Here is a 20,098-nt window from a genome sequence, read left to right on the forward strand (position 1 = left end):
TAAAATTGTTTACAATAGAGCAGGATAGATAGATAGAAAGGTAGATAGATAAAAAGATTCATAAGCAATCTGAATTTTTTACCAAACATTTCAATTTGTTTTGCTCTATTAGCAACATCCATTTGAAGAGGATCCAATTGCAATGTCAATTAATTATCAATTATTTTCATCATGATCCAGACCGACTTATAATGATATCACTAATGTGACTGAGCCAAAAGCACTGACTGGCATTATATGGCTGGCATTATTCTTGCATCCTACTTATCAGCCAAACCACTTTTAATCAGAGTGTGGAAAAAACAGTGATAGGCTAAACGGAGCAAACACAAAAAAACAAATCAAAAAGAACACAAAGTAGATGTACTTTAAGGGCGTAAAAGAGAGAGGACACAAGAGATACTCTATTAACAACTTCCAGGACTGAGTGTGGTTTGTTTTTAACTCTATGGTGAGACCTTGCATTCGAGAAGTCTCAGCTGTAGAACATAAATCTCACACTATGTAGTCAGCTCAACACAGCATAAAACCCACATTATAAAAATGTCAGAATTCTGGGCATTCCTGAGGGTTCCCATTGACTGATTTTACACACAAATTAAGCAATTCAAAACTCTCAGGGACGTTGAAAATGAGCAAGCTCAGTGTTTTAGCACCAAGGATCCCAACCAAGATTTTAATTTTCAAAACATCCCCATTTCCAGCATGTGAATCAGCTCTTGGTGGAAATGCACACAACAAAAAACATTAAGAAAACATTAATTTCTTTCATGATTTTTCAGCAAAGGTCTGCTAAACCTGATTAAGCATAAGTGGTGTTTTGCACTCCTATATTCCAGTACAGATTCAAATATCGAGGCTGGGCACTGGTTTTCAATTTACTAGCAGCAGTGGAGGCCTTCCTCAAAACAATGCACAGAGCAGCTCCACCAGCAAAGGAATGAGCCAGAATTGGAGATAAGGACATAACCTTATTGAACTGCAGGTCATAATGCTCCTTGTATAAAATAGCACTCCACAAAGAATGCAAGGTGACATGATGAGCTATCATTACAACTCCCCTCTGAAGATAACAATAATCTCAACTGAGCTCTGACCCTTTAGATCCTGCGTGTGGTTCCAGATGGAATGTAAGAGGTCCAGTTGATTTCGTCCTTAGTTTTTCCAAGGCATTTCTCATACTCTTGACACCAGAAATAAGCCTTGTTTTTATCTTCTGCAGTGTCTCTTTCACCTGGCAGGCCCCTTATATTGTGGCAAGCAGGATTGCATGCAGTACTCTGGGTACAGACTGACATGCACTGTACAGCTGCTTGATTGCGAGATCTTAACTTATCCCATCATCTTACAATAGATACTGGGTGGTACAAACTGTCAGCCTCAGGCAGCCTATAAGCATGGTTGGTGCACGATATGGAAATATCACCTGGAAGTAATTATTCTTGACTGTAGATGCTAAAAGTAGAAGATAGTTCTAATCAACAGCACCAATGTCCCTCAATGTTCTTTAGAAAAATATTTGCAGTCCATCACCTTGCTGTAGCAGATAGCTCACCAAATCCCTAAAACTGGGTATAGGGTTATAAAAAAAACAAGTAGTTGTGCTGGCTTTGTAGTACTCCAACCAGCAAACACCCTTCAAATGGCCTAGTAGGTCAACCTTAGCCCAGTGGTAGCACTCTTGTCTGAATCAGGTCAAGAGTTCAAGCCCCACTCCAGGTTTTGAGCACATAACCCAAGCTGACACTTCAGTGCAGTACTGAGGGAGCGCTACACAGCCGGAGGTGCTGTATTTTGGATGAGACATTAAACTGACATCCTGTTTGCCCTCTAAGGTAGACATAAAAGAACCCATGGCACTATTTGAAGAGCATGGGATTTATCATGACCATCCAACATCACACCCAGATTATCTGGTCAATTATATCATTGGTGTTTATAGAACTTTGCTGTGTGCAAATTAGCTGCCACATTTCCCTACAACAGTGAATACACCTCAAAAGTACTTCATGAGCTGCAGTGCTTTGATGTCCTGCAGTCACAAAAGCTGCCTTAGAAATGCAAGGTTGTCCGCACTGCAGTCACCAATGATTTATTTTTAGATTGGGGGAAGAAGAGACAGGTACAATGGTGCACGTGGCTTGTTGAAAAGAATTGCAGCGAATGGAGGCTGTGATTGGGTGCAGCAGGCCTTTGATGGGTGCACGTCTACTCAGTGAGAAACACGAGGTGCACATTTAACAGTCTAAAAAAAGTGAGGAAGGGAGTTACAAATATGGAAACAAGACTTGGTTTAATAACATTTATTAAATGCATTGCAAGCTTAATTATAAAAGTACACTACACCAAACATATTATTGAACATGCTTTCCAAAACATTATATAAATGATAAAATAAAAGCAGATTCATTTCTGGAAGAAAAGCAATTGTCTTGGTTATTACATATATCGTGTACATTCTAAAATGTTACTCAATTTACATTCATGAACTTCAGAAACAGTAAAATGACACAGCATATAGCATCAAGTTGTAAGGCCTCTAAAACCCTGCCTTGGTCAAAATGTGGCAACCTAGGGTAAGTCTAAGCAGACCTGGCTTTCTTGGTATCTTGAATAGTGAGCTTTGGCTTGTGGTAGTGCCCCATTCACACTCAGGCTGTGCTGATTAAATCCAAACCTGTAGCCAATTTGGAATAGGAAAGAAAGTTAAAAAGGTTTGAGAATAGTCACTTTTGAGTGAATGTGAAGAAAAACCCATCTAGCACTGTGTTGGGTTTGTTCTGACTCAACAATAAATGAATCATGAATGGTGATGAGGCAAGTACATAAAAAATCTCTGCCAATATCAGCATCAAGTGCTCCCAGATGAAGTACAGCAGGGCCAGATACAGAGCAAAGTTTCCTTCACTCTGCTCCAATGACATGCCTTAACTCCTACCTTAGAGCAGCATCTCCTACTACACCAGTGTGAATTTGTTCCATTTTCCACAGTGATCACCTCGATGGACTGAGTGAGTTTGCCAGTTTGGTGCTAAACTGTCCAAATTCATTTCACATACAACCAGCAGATAGTAGACGTTCACCAAATCGGTCTGGGCTGCATTCTTGAAGTTAATAGGAACAGTGCACCAAACACAATGCCCCACCCAGTCATAATGGTTTTCATTCCTAATATGTTTACTGCCTATGGATTACATGCAGGCATATGCTACAGTTGAATGAGTTTCATCAGCAGAAAATAATTAAATATCAAATGCAGACCCAATATATTCCAGACTGAAAAGCACCTTGTGCATGTGAGATGGTTGGGAACTAACAGAGCACAGCAATTCAGATCAAGTTGATGTGAATTGACACTTTCTCTGGTGAAATGAGCACACTAAAGCCCCACCGTTACATACCAATCTGATCATAAGTGATACTGGTAGGAACGTGAGTTACAGTGTAAACAAAAAAATTTCCCCACTGTCAGGGCAGTGATATTGTCTCAAAAGCAACAGCTCTAGTGACAGGCACATTAATTTAACTGCAAGTATTTAAGCAGTGTTTTTATTATATATATATATATATATATATAAAAAACACTAGAATTTTTGTGGTGTAACAGTTTCAGAGTGAAGCTCAGTTTACCACCAATATTAACAGTGAATTATAATAACCACAGAAAGCTCCTACAGCAACATTACATACTATAAAGTATCACCAAACTGGGCTTAAAACAGATTTCACTCCTCAAATGAAACTCTTAAATTAGTTTCCTAAAGAAGCATTTCTTTCTGCTTTCCCAATCAGGCCACTGTCCACATTTCTAACCTCTCAAGCATGACTGACCACCTCAACTACTCTAACGTGACATCCCCTATCAAAGTTGGGCTCAGGTGGTTGGTCATTGTTTTGGAGTTTGCTGAGCCCTGGCTACAACACAAACATATTTACCAGGGCACCCATACCACATTTATATTTGTAATCATTGTACTGTGGTATGGCTCCATAACGATGTCAAGTTTGAACTCTGCAGTGTTTACATTACTACAATCTTCCCAGAACCCAGCCAATCCCATTAACCTAGGATGGGCAATATGCTTCTACACACACAGCCCCATAGGGAGATTCTAGTGTTACACTTGGGATTTGTTTGTGCTGCACTAAGACCAGCAGCATTCCCCTACAAAACCCACAGGCAGAATGGTGAGGTTATGCACCACTTGGAGCAATTTATATTTCAAATTACACCATGAAGCTAAACCTACAAGAGACCCACAATGCAATGAATCAGCAACGAAAACTAGACCGCAGCACAAAGAATAGGGGCAAGAATTTTTAACGTCTGTGACGTTTACTTACATAGCATTCATCCCAGTCAATCCAATAGCAAATGTGTTCAATGGACAATGGTCTACGCATGCATGTACTTATTCTTCAGAGTTCAATTTAAGTACTGTACCTGGTGTAGATGGCTGGGTACACTTAAAGGACTACTTTCTTTAGAGTCAGGAATATGACAATTCACGCAACAAAATATCTACCGGTCATGTTAATAGAGGAGGACATTTTGGCAAAGTTGGATACAGAGTATTTCTCCAATCAGCTAGGCTCGGTATATAAAAAAAAAATTCAATTTGGTAAGAGAGACTCTTAAGGTTTAATTCCCCCTTCCACTTAAAGGCCTATCTTTTTGGGTCTTCACACGTAGTGGGTGTTTGCTCGGAGAGAGGTGGCACCCATCACCAAGCTACTGTATAGATTGGGCAGTCTGAAGTGCCGATCAAGAGGCACGCAGCAAAACACAATACTGGCTAAGTACTTGGCAGTAACCAGCTGGTACTGAGTTTTGTCATAGGTTTAATGGACAATGCTCTATTATGCCTTACATCATGGATGGAAGGAAGGACGGGGCTCGATAGGTAGGATTTTAACCATTTTCCCACCACAATTCATTTAGGGAAAAATAACTAGAGTACTTTACATTAAGGCACCAACCATGGATGATCCATGGATCCTAGTAGGGTCACAAATCTCTGTGTGGTAGATTATTTTTAGAATTCTTGGTGTTCAAGATGGTTTAAGTCTAATTAGGTCCCATTCAGACCTTTGATATATTAGTACAGGCAAAACAATGGGCACAAGATTTTAACACATCAAGTTCAAAACATGTAGGTTCCATGGAATATACAGTAATTTAAACATTTATAAATAAACTACATGTTTTGGTACCTGTTGTCTCATTAAATACTTCACAAAGATTATTGGGGGATTGGGTGGGTGAAACACCAAATTCCGACAATTCAATGGCATCACATAATGAGTGAAAATCCTTTGCCAAAGTAGCCCTCCTCACAAGGATTCTTAACGGCATGGAGTTAAATGCCACTGGCTTTATTTAAACTGGACAGATTTTAAGATTGTGACTGCTGTGCAATCAAGACAGAACAAAGTCATCTGTACGTCACAGTGTTAAATCAAACAGGGAAATGTGCAGAGAATATTACTGGCTCCACCAACGGATGGTTAACATGCAGTTCAGTTTGGCTATACAATATTCAGGTCGACACTACAACTACAGAAATGTAAAAACTGCAATGGTAAAACCACAGTCCGTTCAGATCGAGTGGACGTCTGCATGCTGTGAATTTGCCTATCACTGTATACATTTCACTTTGAATCACGGCTTTGACAAAACATAAATCAAATTGTTCAAAAACGGAAGCATTTACATAGTGAAATATCAGTAGATGTAGCCCGTTAAGGTCTAGCTGTTAATCTATCACCAATGTAAATCAGTACCCTTGCTTACATGGAATTTTAATTTTTCTTTAAATCATCCTAACCAAAATTGTTTGTAATTGGAAAACATACATATAAACTGGTCATAATTTGTGTTTAGTTATGTCACTTTTTTGCCCCCATAAGGTTTTGCACCAGGTCCATTGGTAGAGGGAATACAATGGTGGAGTTCTTTTCAGCAGCTATGGTGGTGAGGGTCTGCAGATAGCGGAGCTGTAGTGCTGCTGGAGATTCGGAGATCACTATAGCAGCTTCTTTCAAGGCCCTGGAAGCATTCATTTCCCCTTCGGCCGCAATCACCTGCAAGAGCAAACCAGGTCAATAGTCTGCAAGGATACGGAAAAAGCAAATTCATTCATAACTGGGTGAACAGAAAACCCTTCTATATTAGATCAGAGAAGATACTATTTAACAAATTTAGAGGGGGTGGCAAAATTCAAGTAGTGGGAAATATTTGCATTGCAAGACTGTTAAAGACACTCAAGTTCTGATAAAGTGCCCCCCCCGCCTCATGATTCATTTATCTATTTTTCCTCTTCGATGCTGCCTGAACTGCTGTGCATTTCCATTGAGCACTTGGATGATTCTAAACAGACCCCTTTTCAAAAGGGTCCCAGAGGCAAGTGAAGATCACATATCAAATTTGGGAAGAGGGATGGGGGGCTATTGATTTGGCACCTTAACACATTCCACAACATTTCAAAGTGCTTCTCGCCTAATTACTTACTTTTGAAGTGTGGAGGCAAACAAAGCAGGCAATTTTGCACAGAGCAAATAACCCATGAACAGTAATAAAACAGATAAATAAGCAGTTAATCCGTTTTTGTTGGTGTTGGTTGAGGGATAATGCCACGAGATATTTGCATCCACCTGAACAGGCAGGCAGAGCCTCAGTTTTGTGTCACATCTGAAAGCTGGCACCTTTGACAACGCAGCCTTAAGTGATACACTGAAGTGTCAGCCTAAATTATATAAACTCTGGAGTGGGGCTTGAACTCACCACCTATTGACCTGAAGGTAATTGTTGATATCCTAACTCAGGCACTGGGATATTTCTGTGTCATTTTTAAAAAGAAAACTCCTGCTTTGCATCATCTGTTCTAATACACTGGGCCACCTCAGGATGCAACTTAAAATTCAAAACATTTTATCATAGCCTTGGCAGTGGCAGGACTACTTCCCACAAACAAGGAGAAGGCTGCCAAATACAGAACAGAAATGGAGAGCTGTTTTTTTTTTAAACCAGTTGTTTCAATCAATGGAAGTTACTTTAAACTAGCCTCATTGTAGGAGGATTTCCAAAATTACCAAATTCATGGGAGTATTAAAGCACAAAAAGTATACAGGAAAGAGACTTGTATAAAACATTCAATTGTTTATACTGTCCAAACAGATATCTGTTGGCAAATGGACTACTTTTCACACGTCTGCTGTCCACTCCCAGGTAAGACCCACACCCTCAGTGTACACTACCTTCCCTGCCAACATTCCTTAATCTTTAACTTCAGAAGAGCCAACCCGACTGCATTTCCAGTACGACATTTCCTTTTCCAATAGGACCATTCATGGCGTCAGATAGTCTGCCAATTCAGTGCCAAATTAGGAGCAGTTTCCTGCTGCAGACTTGTGCCCATTAGGAAGTATGTTGGGACTGCCCAACTCATTTGACCTTGGATCCTCATGGCAGGCGATGGAACTAAAAAGGTCAGAGTGCACACCCAGGTGCCAGAGATGCAGGGATGGCATTCTAACCAACTCCATATAAAGAAAAAGTACACAAATCAGGCAGCTTCTGTGAAGAGACAGGACAAGTTAATGTTTCAGATGTCTATGTTTCATAAGAACTGATGCTATACAACTGGAGTCATTAAAATATTCAGCTGGAGGCTTCAAGCATTTGGTGTAATTAATGTGCCAACACTGGCTAAACATCAAATCTTGCGTAACAATCTCTTAGTTTGTCTGGTTTTAAGCCACTTGTGTCAAAAATAGATCAATAATACTGTGGTGATTAACGTTCAATTGGAGTCCATATGTGGAGTATAAAAGTTTCTACTCTATTGTGCTGTTTATCAATGTTAACGCCACTGCCAGAATAGATCAACTCTATTTTGTTGTGCACAATCGTATAAATACACACAGTCACACAGGTAAATTATTAAAACACTGCTAAGGCACTATGTTTACCCAGTACAAATGCCCCTCATTATAAGGCTGTCAGCTACAGTACTTGGTTACTGCATTTCACCATAGCAGAGTTGAATGCTTCATGTAACAGTCACATTGTTTATCTAGCTTACGTAAAATGCTTGGCTATTATCCAGTGCTGTGTTTATACGGCAACGATTTAGATCAGCAAGTTGTTCGCCTAAAGGTGTCTTAAATACAGAAACACTTCCAGGTGAATCTAAAAGTAGATAATGTGCAAATGGAGATTACATTTAAATCCAGCACCTTATTAAAAATATTGAGCAACCGGAACCTGTGGCATTACTCAAAAACAAGGCAATACTTCTTGCAAGTTATAACTTGAAAAGATTAGGAATTACAGAAGTTCTTCAATAGTTCAGTTTGTCTACACCATGAGACCAGGGCAATTAGGGATGGGCAATAAATGCTGGCCTTGCCAGCGACGCCCACATCCCATGAGCGAATAAAAAAGGAAGGTCTTGGGTTGAATTGAAGTCTGTGCTGAATTAGCCGGTCTTGGATGAATTGCTACAAATGACCCGAGAACCCCCCCCCCCACCACTTTAAAGAAGGGGAAGAAAAAAATAAAATGGCCAAGTTTTCCACTCCAATAAGCACAGAAGAGGCTCAGCTATGATGACTCAGTAGTTGAACCTTCAGCCAATACTCATTGCTGTCTCTGAAATTGGGAGGCATGTGGCTTTAAGTGTGGTACCTACTGTAAGTGAAGAGGTTCCTAGTGTTCATTCCAGTATCAACAAATGACTGTTGAATGGAGGGAATCTTGTGGCACTTCCTCCGCTTACATAGTTTTTAAAAAATTCCCCTCATTTTCCACTCTTCTCGTGTCACCTTACTGCTCAGATGAGTGTTGACAAGTGGCAGCCTACTCTTAGGCCTCTGCCTTGGTTACTAACCACTAGGGGTTGTGGGTGTGAAAACCTACCTCTTCATTGGTGCCTTTGATCACCTCCTCTAATCCTTTTCCTACCAGTCTCAGTATCCTTTTTTTTGTTTTTAAAAGAAAAAGCACTTTGGGATGTAGAAAATAACATTTTGGGATAGAATATACAAGTAATTTGAGACATGATGTGGTAAGTGTAGCAGACCTGGAAGGAACAGGTCACTTTGGACCATGGTTTCCAAAGCTCTCCACCACTGGAGTTTTCCTCATGTCATGTCAGGGTCTGTTGTCAACTAATTAATAGAGATTGATTGCTGTGATTAGTCAATAACTCCATTATCGTTGTATCATGCGACTACCAGGATGGTAGAAGATGAATTAGATGGGCCTTGGTCTTTTTCAGTCTAGCAATTCCTATGTTTTATTCATTAAAGACACTTTACAAGTGCAAGTTACTGTTTGTGGTTATATTACCTATTTATATCTGGTAAGATACTGGAATGAACACCAGGAACCTCTTCATTACTGTAAACACACCATTTAAAAGGCACATGCCTCCCGATTTCAGATACAGCATTTTTAAATAAGAGAGAACTCCGATTTCTTTGACTTTATAACAAGTTTCACTTAATCAATCAGTCATTGTCAATCAATCAATCAGTTTGTCTACACCATGAGACCAGGGCAAATAGGGATGGGCAATAAATGCTGGCCTTTGCATTGTTACGCAAGTGGGAATCACAAGTTCAATTTTTCCATGGTTACATCATCTAAATGAAAAGAAACTCAAAAGTTGCAACCAACATTTAATTATTTGTTCTGTGTACACAATTTACATCAAGACAAATTCTCCATTGGGGAAATATTTTTACTACAAAAATGTTTATAGTTTTGAGACTGCACCCCAATTAAGATCCACTTTAATGATGAGCTGCTTTAAACCATCTAATTCTGGCAGCCTTTTGTGTGAAAAAATCCTAATCGTACCAAGTAGTCTATAGTCCTACACTCACTGAACAAAGTCCAAATACACTAGTCCAAAAGAGACCTCACCCAACTCCGGGAGCAGTAAAAGAACCAGAGCCCTCGTGTTCATTTAATTAGATCAAAACTTAAATGGGTACGTGGCATGCACTGAGAAATATCAGAAATGATTCGCCTCCACCTAATGATTTGGGGCAACAACAGATCAGCCAATATAGATACAAGATAGTCCCAGATCAGTCAATACTGATATATGATAGCCCTATCAAGTAACCTTGCTCAAAGAAGCCTTCGCCTGTCAAAATAGATTTGCTGATCCCAAGGAGAAAACAGGACATCCAAATACAGTATTTCTAATGCAGTAGCATTTATAGTAAGAGGAAGAATTACTAACTTGTACCAATCCCCAATGTAACTAATCACACTTCACAACTTAGACAAGAATGAACAAGAATTAACTGATGTATCCCATCGCACTGATTGCTATTCTTGTTTTGCTGGCAAGCTTTTATTTTATTTATATGGAAGAAATAATATGTGACTGCAGTTTAGAAGCTACACTAGATTAGAAAGGTTCTGGTTGAAAGACAACAGCCATTATCTGGCCAACTGCAGAACACCGGTTAAAAAAAAACCTATTCATTTTGCCACGTGTCATGCACTTTGGCGTCAATCCTCTTAAATGTTCATTCTCATTTTGCTTACCTTAGCTCTGGCCTCCCTTGACGCCTCCGCCTCAGCAGCCATTGCTCGCTGGAGTTGGACAGGTAGCTTTACATCTTTGATCTCTACACGCTCAACCTTAATTCCCCATTCATCCGTTGCAACGTCGAGAGTTGTCTGTGAAAATGTTAATCAGTGAGTTTACTGGCACAGAAGGACCAAAGCTACACTATCGTCTTTGGGAGACTGGAAAGATACATCACTCAGCACCAAGACAAATATCGTGAAGCAAAGATGTGGCAGGAATTTCACCCCCCCCCCAAACTCATCGTGCAGAACAAATAAGTACAATAAAGAAACAAAGAGATGTCAACAGCTACATCAGTCATCATTTTCTACTGATCAGTCACATTAGGGGTGAAGGAAAAAAATGTTTTTGGTAAACAACTCGTTATAATCTGACTCAGTTCAAATTGATAATATCACATATTAAGTGTGCGGTGTAGGGAATATTAAAAGAAAGAATCACCCGATCATAAGCTGTAACACATTGTTAAGTTAGGGGGAAAAAAAAAGGAAGATGGTAGATATAAGCATCTAAAAGAAATAGGAACACAAGTTTCTGGTGTAGACCCTCCTTATCTAAACACAGGTCGAAGGGTCTGAAGCATTAATCAATCTTTCTTTTCTGATGCCAATGACTGGCTGTGTTATTTACAGCTTTTTTAAACAAAAATTGAAAACTTTGGTGAGGAAGTTCAGAGAAAAAAGGCAAAAATAAAGAGATAAATACAGCAGTGAATGAAAAAGGAATAAAAGGGTACTGCGAAGTACAGCAGCATTTCTGAAGAATGCAAATGATCCAAGGCTGGACTTTGAAGGCTGTTTTCACATTACAAGTGGCCCTGACCCTTTCAGTATTCTAATCTTAACCAGTAAAACCATAAAACGACTTCAATAATCAGGATCAAACTATATTACAAAACTTTTGAAAGTCATGATTTTCCATGATAAAAGTACTTCATATGCCTGCCAAGTGTAGATGTAGAAGTTGAGATCACAAGGCCCACATGCTGCCCTATTCTTTCAGCACCTGCTTTACATCAGATATATTAATGACTTGGATGAATGAAAAGAGAGTTGTATATCCAAGTATGCAGATTACATTAAGTTAGGAGACACACAGTAAGTTGTGTGGATGGAAGTAGGAAATTACTACGGAATACAGACAGACTTAAATGAGTGGGCAAAATTAATGTGGGTGTAAGTGAGGTCATCAGGCGGAGAAAGACAAAATGGATTGTTAAAAAAAAATGGTGAGGAGCTGTGGAGGAGCAAAGGGATTTGGATGTCCATGTACAGAAATCACTAAAAGCTAGTGCACAGGTACAAAAAGTAATCAAAAAGACTAATGGAAAGTTGGCCTTTACCTCAAGGGGTTGAAATTCAAAACTGAGGAAGTGATGCTTCAGTTGTACAGACTCCATCTGGAGTACTGCATTCCGTTTTGGGCACCAAACCTCAGGAAAGATATACTGGCCTTGGAAGGGGTACAGCACAGATTCACCAGAATGATACTAGGGCTTAAAGGGTTAAATTATGGAGGACAGGCTACATAAACTTGGCTTATATTCCCTTGGGTTTAGAAGCTGGAGGGGTGATCAAATCGAGGTGTTTAAAATTGTAAAGGAATTCAATTGGGTAGATATTTCCACTGGTGTGGGAATCTAGAACAAGAGGGCATAATCTTAAAATTAGAGCACGGCCATTTAGGAGTGAAATCAAGAAACACCTTTTCACACAAAGGGTAGTGGAAATCTGGAATTCTCTCCCCCACAAAGGTTGTGGATGCTGGGTCAAATGGAATTTTCAAAACCGAGATCAATAGATTCTTTTTGGGTAAGGGTACCAAGGATATGAAGCAAAGACAGGTAAATGGAGTTGAGGTACAGATCAGCCATTATCTAAGTGAACAGGCACAAGGGCCTACCCCTGTTCCTATACTTTGCCATTTACCATGTCCACTGTTTAATGGTTCCATTTTATATTGAAAGAAACTTGAATATTACTAATTTAGTTTATTGAAAGCATCGATTCCTCCCAGGATTCCCAGAGTCACCCTGCTGCTGAGATACACAAGTCACTACATAGACTGGGTGTTGTATTATTGGAATTGTTCACACATATAGCTTCAGGTGCGCTTTAGGCCTCCAGTCCTTACATAGAAACATAGAAAATAGGAGCAAGAGTAGGCCATTCCACCCTACGGGCCTGCTCCACCATTCAAAATGATCATGGCTGATCGTCTAACTCAGTACCCTGTTCCTGCTTTTCCCCCATATCCCTTGATCCCTTTAGCATTAAGAAATATATCTATCTCCTTCTTGAATACATCTAATGACTTGGTCTCCACTGCCTTCTGTGGTAGAGAATTCCACAGGTTCACCACCCTGAGTGAAGAAATTTCTCATCTCGTTTCTAAATGGCATACCCCGTATCCTGAGACTGCAACCCCTGGTTCTGGACTCCACTCCACTACATTATGGGTTACAGTGTTCCAAACTCAGGATGTTCTGTGAAATGTACATATTCTGTACATTCTCTGCAGTCAGTAATGTGTTTTTTTTTTGGTGGGGGTGGTGGAGGGAAATAAGGTGAGAGAGTGAAGTCTCAAAGATTCCAAATCACTTAAAAAGTGCCTTGAAAAGCAGTTACAACTTGGAACAAATATCTAATTCATTAAGTTTCTAACCCATCAGACCAACTATTTAAAATGCACAGATGTGTACAAGTGTGGCTTTATTGCACATTTAAAAACACATTTTAATAGGACTAAACACCCCCAAACAAAAGCACACAAATAACAAAACCAAAACAACAAAAGCATTTAATGGGAAGCTAGATAAGTACATGAGAGAGAAAGGAATAGAAGGATAAATGGGAGCAGGGGCAGGCCAATCGGCCCCTCGAGCCTGCTCCGCCATTCAATGGGATCATGGCTGATCTGGTCCTAACCTCAAATCTAAAATCATGTCCAATTTCCTGCCCGCTCCCCGTAACCCCTAATTCCCTTTACTTCTAGGAAACTGTCTATTTCTGTTTTAAATTTATTTAATGATGTAGCTTCCACAGCTTCCTGGGGCAGCAAATTCCACAGACCTACCACCCTCTGAGTGAAGAAGTTTCTCCTCATCTCAGTTTTGAAAGAGCAGCCCCTTATTCTAAGATTATGCCCCCTAGTTCGAGTTTCACCCATCCTTGGGAACATCCTTACCGCATCCACCCGATCAAGCCCCTTCACAATCTTATATGTTTCAATAAGATCGCCTCTCATTCTTCTGAACTCCAATGAGTAGAGTCCCAATCTACTCAACCTCTCCTCATATGTCCACCCCCTCATCCCCGGGATTAACCGAGTGAACCTTCTTTGTACTGCCTCGAGAGCAAGTATGTCCTTTCTTAAGTGTGGACACCGGGACTGTGTGCAGTGTTCCGGGTGCGGTCTCGCCGGTGCCTTGTATAACTGCAGCAATACCTCCCTGTTTTTATATTCTATCCCCCTAGCAATAAAAGCCAGCATTCCGTTGGCCTTCTTGATCACCTGCTGCACCTGCATACTAACCTTTTGATTTTCTTGCACTAGGACCCCCAGATCCCTTTGCACTGCAGTACTTTCCAGTTTCTCACCATTGAGATAATAACTTGCTCTCTGATTTTTCCTGCCGGGGTGCATGGCCTCACATTTTCCAATATTGTATTGCATCTGCCAAATCTCCGCCCACTCACCCAGCCTGTCTATATCCCCTTGTAGGTTTTTTATGTCCTCCTCACTCTCTACTTTCCCTCCCATCTTTGTATCATCTGCAAACTTTGATATGTTACACTCGGTCCCCTCCTCCAAATCGTTAATATGGATTGTAAGGAGTTGGGGACCCAGCGCCGACCCCTGCGGAGCACCGCTGGCTACTGGTTGCCGGTCCGAGAATGTACCATTTATCCCAACTCTCTGCTTCCTGTTAGATAACCAATCCTCCACCCATGCCAGAATATTTCCCCCAATCCAGTGATTCTTTATCTTGAGCGATAATCTTTTATGTGGCACCTTGTCAAATGCCTTCTGGAAGTCTAAATACACTACGTCCACTGGTTCCCCTTTATCCACTCTGTACGTTGTATCCTCAAAGAACTCAAGCAAATTTGTCAGACATGACTTCCCCTTCGTAAAGCCATGCTGACTTTGTCCTATTAAATTATGTTTATCCAAATGTTCCGCTACTGTCTCCTTAATAATAGACTCCAAAATTTTACCCACCACAGATGTTAGGCTAACTGGTCTATAATTTCCAGCCTTCTGCCTACTACCCTTTTTAAATAACGGTGTTACATTAGCAGTTTTCCAATCTGCCAGGACCTTTGCCGAGTCCAGAGAATTTTGGAAAATTATTACCAAAGCATCCACAATCCCTAATTTGATTGAGTTTTTTGAAGGGGTAACCAAGAAGATAGATGAGGGCTGTGCAGTGGACGTGGTCTACGTGGACTTTAGCAGGGCCTTTGACAAGGTACCGCATGGTAGGTTGTTATATAAGGTTAAATCTCACGGGATCCAAGGTGAGGTAGCCAATTGGATACAAAATTGGATTGACGACAGAAGACAGAGGGTGGTTGTAGAGGGTTGTTTTTCGGGCTGGGGGCCTGTGACCAGCGGTGTGCCTCAGGGATCGGTGCTGGGTCCGCTGTTATTTGTTATTTATATTGATGATTTGGATGAGAATTTAGGAGGCATGGTTAGTAAGTTTGCAGATGACACCAAGATTGGTGGCATTGTGGACTGTGAAGAAGGTTATCTAGGATTGCAACGGGATCTTGATAAATTGGGCCAGTGGGCCGATGAATGGCAGATGGAGTTTAATTTGGATAGATGTGAGGTGATGCATTTTGGTAGATCGAATCGGGCCAGAACCTACTCCGTTAATGGTAGGGCGTTGGGGAGAGTTATAGAACAAAGAGATCTAGGAGTACAGGTTCATAGCTCCTTGAAAGTGGAGTCACAGGTGGATAGGGTGGTGAAGAAAGCATTCAGCATGCTTGGTTTCATTGGTCAGAACATTGAATACAGGAGTTGGGATGTCTTGTTGGAGTTGTACGGGACGTTGGTGGGGCCGCACTTGGAATGCTGTGTACAGTTCTGGTCACCCTATTATAGAGGGGATATTATTAAACTCGAGGGAGTGCAGAAAAGATTTACTCGGATGCTACTAGGACTTGATGGTTTGACTTTTTGGGAGAGGTTGGATAGACTGAGACTTTTTTCCCTGGAGAGTAGGAGGTTAAGGGGTGATCTTATAGAAGTCTATAAAATAACGAGGGGGTATAGATTTAAGGTGAGAGGGGAGAGATACAAAAGGGTCCAGAGGGACAATTTTTTCATTCAAAGGGTGGTGAGTGTCTGGAACGAGCTGCCAGAGGCAGTAGTAGAGGCGGGTACAATTTTGTCTTTTAAAAAGCATTTGGACAGTTACATGGGTAAGATGGGTATAGAGGGATATGTGCCAAGTCCAGGCAATTGGGACTAGCTTAGTGGTATAAACTGGGCGACATGGACATGTTGGGCCGAAGGGCCTGTTTCCATGTTGTAAACTTCTATGATTCTATGATATGGTGATAGGGTGAGATGAAATAAGATGGGTGGAGGCTCATGTGGAGCATAAACTCTGGCATGGACTTGTTGGGCTGAATGACCTGTTTCTGTGCTGTAAATTCTATGTAAAGAAGCTTGCAAATGATGGTCAAGCAGCTAGCATCAAAAGCGGGCTCTGCTCTCACCTGCATGTTATGTGCAATTTCCTCCCTGTCTGACAGAATCTGAGACAGATTCTTTGTTCCGAGTACATTTCTTAGTGTGGTCTGCGCCAAGAGGCGCGTAGCGGAGTCTGCGTTGGTGATATTTGCAACAGCGAGTATTGCATTCTGAACGCGGTAGTAAACAACTCCATCAACGCTGACTGTCACGGAGTCCTTGGTGAGAATCTGGACGACAAAAACAAAAGACATTCATGGTATTGGGAAGGGAGGGAAATATGAGAGCTTAATATGAAGCAACAATGTACCAGGAAGTATTAGAAAACTGAATGATTATACATCTTACCTCTTGAGGTGGAATGTCAAATGAAATTGTTCTCATGTCCACTTTAACAAAGGAGTCAGTACAAGGCAAGACAAAGAACAACCCTACAGTCAGAGGAGAGGGGGAAACCATCAGAATAGTTAGAGTGTCAAGCTATTTTTTTTTTTAAAAGACACAAAAGGTGTATAAATTACAGCAAGTTCCACTGTAATTGTGCATAAAAGTCCTGAAATAGTTTTATAATGTCTATGTTTTGATCATTCATGCAGCAAAATATACGTTCAGTTAAAAATATTTGATTCAAATACATTGCACACTGTACCAGTTTTGCTTATCTTTAAAGGTTAAGGTGTGCATAACCACCCCTTTGAGTTATAAGAAAAGTACCATTTTTAGCAAGCACCAAACACAACTTAACAATGCTTGTATTTTTAGTTCTCAAATAAAATGTTCAGGCAGCTAGACACATTCTCCAACTTAACTCAACTATTTTTAAAAACAGTAAGAATTTCACTTCCCCCAATATTTGTACTTTTACGCATGTACAGTACCAAATACAAAATCGGCTATAAACAGAAAACCTGAAACACTTCTCACTGTTAATAGTTTAACAGAGTTTAATCAAAGCAGCATGAGGCAACACAAGACAATAACTCCAAGAATGCTGTCCCTATGGAAAAGATTTTTGGATGTTACAAAGACTTCTATCCTAGATCAGGCACTCATGAAGCAGCACTTTTCTAAATAAAAAGTTTGTTTAACTGATAACTTTTGAGGTTATAAAATACAAAAAATCTATTGTATATACATAGGCTGATATGCAGTCCAACATCAGCAACCCAATCAATATTCCAGTATGATATCATCTAGCTTGCACCATGCTCAATTTTAATACTTTAGGCAATAATTAACAATCTGTACCATCCTAGAATCATACAGCACAGAAGGAGGCCATTTGGCCCATCATGCCTGTGCCAGTTGTTTGAAAGAGCTCTCTAATTAGTCCCACTCCCCTGCTCTTTCCCTATAGCCCTGCCAAATTTTTCCTTTTCAAGTATATATTCATTTCCCTTTCAAAAGATTCTATTGAATCTGTATCCACCACCCTTTTAGGCAGTGCATTTATTGTCTAGCTTTCTAAATGGAATGACAAGCTTCTCCTATCTCTTCCCTCCCTCCCTCCCCCCAGTAATAACGTGGTTATTTGTAACTTCTAAATATCTTTGGGACAACTCATTCCAATTGTCTATTTTTAGGTAGTTCAAATGTGTCTCGTGTTTGAATAGCAAAGTGCCTTCAGGCAAATGCTCGAATTGGCATAAAGAGAATGCTCCTTCTCCAATATCAATTGCATATTCTTCACTTACACCCAGCTCTTAAGTCCCCAATGCAGTATTCTCCAATCCAATTGTATGGCTTGGATAAGAGGGTCTATCTTTTTTTTAAGTCTCAAATCCCCTGTTTCCCACCCCCCCCCCCTCCCCGATTTGACCCTTATGGTGGCGGGGGGAGGAATGGAAAGGAGGGAGGCCAATCTTGGTGGAATAAAAAGGTTCTCAAAATATATATCTTCCATCATAAAAGGACAAGATATTGCTACATACAAGTCCTTTCTATGGGAGGGAATACTTGCCTTTCAAGTACAGGGTTGCCCATCGGATCAGTCTTTGAAGTCTTGTTCCCAGAGATAAAAGCATATTTTAAGCCTTCCGCAGCCAACACAAGGAAGTGGTACCTCTTTATTACTTCATACCCCCAAGTCTAGACTAAAGGGGGAAACTAATGGGGGTCTCAATGAAACTGCCTGTTTGCTCTCTTGGCATAAGAGGCAAGTCCAGGTGGACCAGACAAATGCAGGGAGGGGAGGGTGGGGGGTGAACAGAACCTATGGGGGGGGGGGGGGGGGGGGGAAGGTTGGGGGAAGAAATGCGAATCAAACCCTTTGGACACAGCAGAATTTCTGATCAAAATAAAATGCATTTTGTAGCCTGCCTATTTTGAAAAATAATTGTATTTTTAGCTTTACAGGGAACAAACAGCCACTTCAAAACGGTCCCTTAGAACATTAGGAACTGGAAAATCCTTTTTTGGTCAACATTTGAGAGAAAAGCTCTGCGTTATGAAAATTGCTTTTAAAAAAAAGTCAGCAAGCACCGTGATAGTTAAGAGTCATGGAGGGTATCGCTGCACTGCTGTAGTTTCTGACATACAATCCACTCAACATAAAGGCAAGAGAATTCGGAGTCTGGAATTCACACGTCAGCTGATAACTGAGGGGTGGGGCTGCCTACCAGGATCGAACATCAGATAATTAGGTAATGGAATCTGGAACCATAGTAGATTGCATCATGAAATTTTCCAAAGGGAAGCCATCCGCATTTGCAGGATCTAATCTGATTAGTGCAGGTTTCTCAAGTGCCTTTAGCTTAGGTTATTTGTGTCATAACAAGCATCAGGGATCAAAAAATTATCCAGTCGCTTTTGTTTATCTCATATGTATTTTTTTTGCCCCGCGCCTCCCTCAACTTTAATGCATTCCACCACCCCACCTCGTTCCCCTCAGCCTAGGCCAAACCAATAATAGCCAAAGCGATTAGTATCCCACGCCAGGGAGAGCTTCAAAACCAACAGGAGTCAAAACCAACAGCACTCACAGGAGCAAAACAGAAAAGGGACACTGTTTTATTTTAAATGGCATCACGTTTGCAAAGGTATGAAAAATATCTCTAAGTTTCAGGCCACACATCCACCATGAACAGTGGGTCTGTCCAGGCCGGCAGCATAAATATGACAAATCTTCCAAGAGTGGCTGAAGGATAACTCTAGCCAGTCGAGATTTATTGTACTAATCTATTAGCCACATCATATTTTATTCACAATGATATTTCAAATGTATTTTTATAGCCCAAGATCACTTGGAACCAACCTGGCAGTTTTATACAGAGAGTGAATCTTTCTATAACTAATCATTGAAAACAGACGTCAATTTACAGCACAATGACAATGCATCATGCCTGGCGAAAACAACTCCCCTTCTCTTCCGCCCCTCAACCATTAAAAGTTCACTAACCTCCACAGATCAGATTGACATCTGGCAATACATTATTGGTCAGCAATCCAGTCTCTGGGTTCAGCTGAGAAACCTAGTCAACTTTCATGGCAGGTCAGGATGCATGGACCTCTGGATTACTGATGGCACCATCCATTTATTTCAGCTAGCATTCCTTCATTTCATATGTTGTTATAACATCAGATGTGTATGGCATTACAAGTTTACCAATTGTCATTAAAAAGATCCCTAGACCATTGATATGTTTACTAATGAAATGCCTGTGGTGCAACCCCCAACTACCATGGCTTTCCACTCGAGCGCAGTGCAGATAGCTTGGTGCGGTGGTTGCATTTGGGTTATTTCTGGTTGGACCATGGCAAATTTTAAAAAGCTA

General features: G+C 40.6%; 1 protein-coding gene across 1 annotated transcript in view; it reads right to left on the bottom strand.

Annotated features, from left to right (window-relative positions):
* Positions 1–2,288: 2,288 nt before the first annotated feature.
* The window catches only part of stom (stomatin), a 43,583-nt gene continuing 25,773 nt past the window's right edge, over positions 2,289–20,098 (bottom strand). Inside the window, exons 4-7 of the mRNA XM_067969770.1 lie at positions 16,674–16,756; positions 16,352–16,555; positions 10,568–10,702; positions 2,289–6,084 (exon numbers count right to left, since the gene is read on the bottom strand). Of these exons, the coding sequence (XP_067825871.1) occupies positions 5,890–6,084; positions 10,568–10,702; positions 16,352–16,555; positions 16,674–16,756 (617 nt within the window). The 3' untranslated portion in view covers positions 2,289–5,889. The remainder of the gene's footprint in view (positions 6,085–10,567; positions 10,703–16,351; positions 16,556–16,673; positions 16,757–20,098) is intronic.

This window comes from Heptranchias perlo, chromosome 31, assembly GCF_035084215.1.
Source record: "Heptranchias perlo isolate sHepPer1 chromosome 31, sHepPer1.hap1, whole genome shotgun sequence".
In the NCBI taxonomy this organism is placed as follows: domain Eukaryota; kingdom Metazoa; phylum Chordata; class Chondrichthyes; order Hexanchiformes; family Hexanchidae; genus Heptranchias; species Heptranchias perlo.